The sequence below is a fragment of the Aphidius gifuensis genome, unplaced genomic scaffold (assembly GCF_014905175.1).
Source record: "Aphidius gifuensis isolate YNYX2018 unplaced genomic scaffold, ASM1490517v1 Contig15, whole genome shotgun sequence".
Taxonomy (NCBI): domain Eukaryota; kingdom Metazoa; phylum Arthropoda; class Insecta; order Hymenoptera; family Braconidae; genus Aphidius; species Aphidius gifuensis.
In genome coordinates, this window is record NW_025220579.1 from 8,330 (window position 1) to 14,715 (window position 6,386).

The following is a 6,386-nucleotide window of genomic DNA, read 5'->3' on the forward strand; positions in this document are numbered from 1 at the left end:
GACCTAAGATATAATAATGTAGAGAATAATCAGAATCAGAATTAAAATTATGAATGACATTTATTTAATTTATTAATCGTTGCAGTTGTATTATTTCGTGTTGTGTGTAGTGTATAATATAAATTTTACAATAATGAATGACTTACATTGGTTGACTTGGTTATAATGGTTTTGATTCAATTGTTTAGCTCTGATTCTCTTGATTACCCCTCGGCGTTGGATTGATTATGAATTGACTGTTGATTGATTATTGATTGAGGTTGAACGATGATGAGTCGAGTGCTAATTCGTTTCACAAACACTTACACTGACTCTACGCTTTATTTCAATTAATAATTATAAAAATATTTCTATTATAAAATAGAAATATTAACAAAAGATTTATTTGGAATTTTCAATTCAAATAACGAATTGTTTTAACTAATTGTTGATTTAAATTTTTATATAAAACAAATGTAAAGTTAAACTTTATGTAAAACAAATGTTGAAAATTTTCTAATTAATAATTAAGACCAGGGTCAAAGAGACGATATAGAGCTGGTCCTGGAGTGTCGATAACTAACTCTGGATAAATTTTCCGGAGTATTTATATGAATTGGGACCTAGGGACGCTTTGCTTTTTGGGAGAGGAAAGCGTCGTTTTCGTGTGCAAAAGGGGGTACGCTAGGTCCCATGGGTCGAGGGTCGTAAATTTTACATTTTATTACTTTTTTGAGCGTTTGTCGTTTCTATTTTCTCAAGATATCCCTTTTTTTATATTTCTTGTCGGTCCGTCTTGTATTTCTTTTTATTGCTTCAGTCTGTCGTTTTTTCTGTGTTATCGTCTAAGGGTCTGACTCTAGTTTTATTACTTTTCTTGGAATTGTAACTTTTCCCTAATTCCTATGCACTTTTTATATATTTTTTTATTATGTACTTTTTTAATTTAGTCATGTGTTTCGTCTCTAGTTTTATAGTTTTTCTTGGAATATCTTTCTATGTCTAATGCGTTTTAGGTTTTTATTGCTTTACAGTTTTTGTATTTATGTTATCTGTTTATTTCAATCTTTCGTTGGCCTCATTCTATTCTTATCTAATTTGAATATTGCTGCATCCTGTTGGATGTAACAGATATATGTGATGAGAGTGACGAAATAAGATGTATTTTTTTTTCGAGAGCTGCAAATAAAGATCATGGATTGATTGAGGTACCGTTATCAATAAAATGTATAAAACAAAAAGGAAAGTTATTAACATATGATGAATTATTAAATATTCAAGTTGAACAAAATATATATAATCACTGAACGATTAGTGAGAAAAGTTAATAAACAGGAGATAATAAACAGAGGCTAATATAAAATTCGAAGACGATGAGAAAAATGAAAATGTAATAAAGAATAATTTCGAATTGAAAAAATACAAGAAATCATCTACCAAATAATTCATGTGCAGGTGAAATTATTTTAGCAAAAAAAAAAAAATTTTTCAATGCTAAAAATGTTATTATATAGATATCATATATGCAATTACAGGACGGTTATTAAAAAAAAGAACAATAACATTAGCAGACATCAGTACTTATGAAGTAAAATAAAATTTAAATAAAAAAAATTCAATGAACCAAGTAAAGATACTAAATTTACTGAAGAAAATATAAAAGGAACAAACAAAATGATGAATAATTTTTAGTTGTAACAGTAATCATTGTAACAATAGAGAATAAAATGAATTTGTAATCACGAATTTCAATAAAGAAATTAAAGTTCCCCCCGCAGGGCAGGCACAGTTGCTTTAGCAACTGTTTCATCGGTTTTTTTTGTTATTTTTTTTATAAATAAATAGTATATAAAAAAATTAACTTTAAGCTCGATTTTGATAGTATTGTTCATGAGGAATAATATGGATTAAACAGCAATATCGTATCTTTAATATTTTTCGAGATATTAAGCTTTGAAGGTGAAAAATATCGGAATTTTTTACTAATTTTTTATTATTTTGCTATTTTTTATTATAAATCAATATAAAAAAAAATAAATTTATTAATGATTTTAGTAGTATTTTTTACGAGGAAAACAATGGTGATGATAGGAATTCAATATCTCTAATAGTTTTTGAAATATGAATTATTGAAAATTCAAAATATGGATACATTTATAAAATAACGAAATGTCACCAGAAAAAAAAACTAAGTAAAATATATGGCTAAGGAAAAGATGTAGCTAAGTTAAATATGTAGCTAAGTAAAATATTTAGCTAAATGAAAAATAAAGCTGGTAAATTATGTAGGTATTGTGTGTTTGGCTAAAATTGAGACTACGTGAAATATCTAGCTAAGTGAAATATTTAGCTAAAGAAAAGATGTAGCTAAGTAACAAATTAAGCTGGTGAAATGATGTGGGTATTGTGTGTTGGGCTAAAATTGAGACTACGTAAAATATCTAGCTAAGGAAAAGATGTAGCTAAGGAAAAGATGTAGCTAAGTAAAAGATATAGCTAAGTAAAAGATGTAGCTCAGTAAAAAAATTAGCTGGTGACATTATGTAGGTATTGTGTGTTTGGCTAAAATTAAGACTACGTAAAATATCTAGCTAAGTGAAATATTTAGCTAAGTAGAAGATGTAGCTAAGTCAACTTTTCCGCTACGTAAAAAATGTAGCGACTAATCATTTTTCTTTATCCAAGTCCAAGTACAACTATGAAATCTAGTTTTTTCTGGTGACATTTCGTTATTTTATAAATATATCGATATTTTGAATTTTTTATTAAATCATATTTCAAAAGCTATTAGAGATATTGAATTTCTATTATTGCCATTATTTTTCTTGTAAAAAATACTACTAAAATCATTAATAAATTTATTTTTTTTTAAATTTATTTATAGTGAAAAATAGCAAAATCATAAAAAATTAGTAAAAAATTTTGATATTTTTCACCTTCAAAGCTTAATATCTCGAAAAATATTAAAGATACGATATTGCTGTTTAATCCATATTATTCCTCTTTTGTCTCGCGAACTAATCTTAGTTTCTTAATTTTTTTGACTAGATTCTGGGCTTATCAACCCAGCCAGATTCCGTGCTGTCCATTAATTATAAATTATTTAGTTAATTAATTTCAGTGTTTATTTAGATTTATTTTGAAAATAAAATTGAGCTTGATTTTATTAACAAATAAAATCAAGCAACTTCTTCTGTTAATTGTTTTGAATGTCGTACGGAGTCTTAGGTAGTCGCTGATTAGTCGTGTCTTAACGTTTTACTTAAAATGAGTTCTGATTGAATTTTATAAAAATAATACATGGATCAAATAATTTGGATTTCTCTTGATACAATATGATATATTTTTTTCGCAACTTATTGTTGTAATAATTTTGTGATGTATTCCAAACTAGATTTATAAAATTGGTTGCGTTTGGAATTTATAATATTTTGTTGGTATGAATGTGATAAATTTGTATCGTCCGTGTTGATGCTAATGGCAGGCTTTATTTTGATTATTGAGGTCTGCTGATCACGGCTAGATGGCGCATAGACCTCTCATTTAGGCTTCAATAAAATGAGGAATACCTCTTACCGAGAGTAAAGGGATTGTGAATTGAAATGATTATTGAATTACAAATATTTAATAGTTGCTATTAATTACAATCAATAATTGATAATTATTATTGACAATTGTCGGATAAATTTATATATCAAAGCAAAGTAAGAGTGAGTCGAAAGATTTACACACACGCAGATAAATAATATCTATTTGCAAGTGTAAACAAAGGTTAACCTCAAAATCATGGTCAAATCAAACCATGATATTGAGTGTGACACCAACAATGAAAATTGTGATGATGATGATGACCGAGAAGGTCCAGAAGGAGATATACAAATAATGGAAACAAAGCAAGACAGTAGAAAAAGAAAACTGGAGTTTGAAGAGATGCAGAATAGCCAAGTGTACAAAGATCTTTTCACAGAAAGTGGGTTGTCACCACCAGAAGGACGTATCAGTCCAAGAAAATTTTTTCAATAAAATGAAAAAAAAAAATTTTCCGTAGAGAATATCATATACGTTTTTACCGTAGAATATAACAGTCACATAGTAAAACCGTTTACTCAGGGAGCGTGAGCGTATGTAATCGTGCGGCTTATCGTAGATATATTTAACTGATGTTTTGACCGCAATTTTATGATTATAGAGTAAAAAATTTTCTTATTAGGAATAGAAGAAAAATGATAATTTTCGGAAGACGATGAGTTAAGACGTAGTTCGTTACCATTGTAGATGCTGAGTTGATTCTTTGTTTATACTTAGATGCCCATGCAGTTCCACGAATTAAGCCTGGCTGGTAATACTCGATTTCATAGGTGGTTCTAATAATGGCAACACTTTTACGCCTAGATTTCGCTGACGTTGTTTTTGATTGATCGTATTGCGAATATAACTCTACAAGAAAAGAGCAGCTGCTTTGAGTGCTTCTACATGAGTTATGGAGTAGGCCTCAACTCGATACATGTACCAGTCGCAATAATACATATGCTTTTTATGAGATACTACTGAATTTGTGTACCCTTTTGTATAAAAAACGTGGTTAAAAGCCCGTTCAGTGCCAAGTCTTTTTAATGTAATGACTGCTGCTACCTCGTCTTCATCACATCATATAGGACAATAGCATTGTTGTCAATGAATTGAATGATAAAAATGAAATAGTAAACCAGGTAGATGAAGTTCAAATGGTAATTTGTTAATTGATTTATTGAGTGTTCCGTTTTCATAACTTCTTTTTTGATGTATGCTCAATCATAGTTTATAACAGACTGATTTGCTTTGGTATAAAAAGGTTGAATTCATATGATTTGAGCTCAGTGCTCATCACGATGGAATACCAGAAACAAGCTCTAAAATTACCTGTTATAAACTTTGATATAATTACATCAAAAAGTGGTAATGGTTTAATAGAAAAACGCCATGATGATTTATTACCAAATACAATAAGATGGGCGATAATTGGGAGAAGTAATTGTGGTAAAACGAACGCTTTAATGAGTTCAATTGTTGATCCAAATAGTTATACCAACCGAAATATAAATATTTAGAAAAGTTACTAGAACCACTTGAAGAAATAAATTATTATAAATTTTCTGACAACGATCAAGTCGTACCAGTTGACCAAGCAAAACCAACTTCATTGTTCATATTTGATGACGTTGCAACTGAAAAGCAGGATCATGTCAATTATTGAAGAGTTAAGAGAAAGTGGATTTATATATTAATATAAAAAAAAAATCAGTCTGTATACATCCCCTAGTGAACTATGAGTGATTATAAAAGAAACGTTGTGCGTGAGTTACATGCTCCAGCAAGAAAAAATTTTGTACGACGTAAAGTTAACATTCGTGATAAGGAGGAAACATGGCAAGCTGATCTTATAGAAATGACTGAACATTCAAAGATCGAATATGCAAAAATCTTTATGTGGATCAAGGAACTGAATTTTATAATTCAACATTAAAAACAATGTTAAAAAAATATAATGTTCATATGTATTCAACATTTACTCATTTAAAAGCATCAATAGTTGAACGATTCAATAGAACACTAAAAAACAAAATGTTTTTTGAATTTAGCATGCTAGGAAATTATAAATGGTTGAAATTGCTGCCAGAATTAATTAAAAAATATAATAATACCAAACATCGCACAATTAAAATGAAACCTGTTGAAGTTGTTAGTAAAAATATTAAAATATTAAAACAAACTGTATTTGAAAGTTTAACTCATTGTCATGTTAAAATCAAATTTAAATTAAATCAACATGTAAGGATAAGTAACCATAAGCATGTCTTTGACAAAGAATATAAACCAAATTGGACAAACGAAATATTCACAATTACTAAAATTAATAAAACATCACCTGTAATGTATAAGCTTAAAGATTATCAAGAGAATCCAATACAAGGAAGCTTTTATAATGAAGAGCTACAAAAAGTTCGACATTCCGACATTGATTTAATTAAAAAAGTTCTAAAAAGACGTGGGAATAAGATGTATGTAAAATATCTTGGATTTGACAATAGTTATAATCAATGGATAGATAATCAATAAACGAATAAATAAAAAAACAATCAATATGTATTTATTTTTTAACAATTATTTTTATTAACATTATTCATATTTTTTTTATTTACATCATTCATATTTTCTTTTATATATACTTTTGCTGAAACACATTCGTTCAACAGGTATATAGCCCCGAGCAGAGTGTCAGTTTCACCATTAATTAAATGACGTTTATCATCTTCCTAACTTGAAGCGATTTTTTCAATTGTTCTTGTTGTTACTTTATGTTTATGTGATCTTATAATATTTTGTTGCTTTTTTAAAATAACATAATGAATCAAACAATTACTATAATC

The 6,386-nt window shown here is 28.1% G+C and overlaps 1 protein-coding gene across 1 annotated transcript; it reads left to right on the plus strand.

Annotated features, from left to right (window-relative positions):
- The first annotated feature begins 5,679 nt into the window (after window positions 1–5,679).
- Window positions 5,680–6,075, plus strand: LOC122860011. The gene has a single exon (XM_044163653.1). It carries the CDS (start codon window positions 5,680–5,682, stop codon window positions 6,073–6,075), a length of 396 nt encoding a protein of 131 aa, XP_044019588.1.
- Window positions 6,076–6,386: the final 311 nt, after the last annotated feature.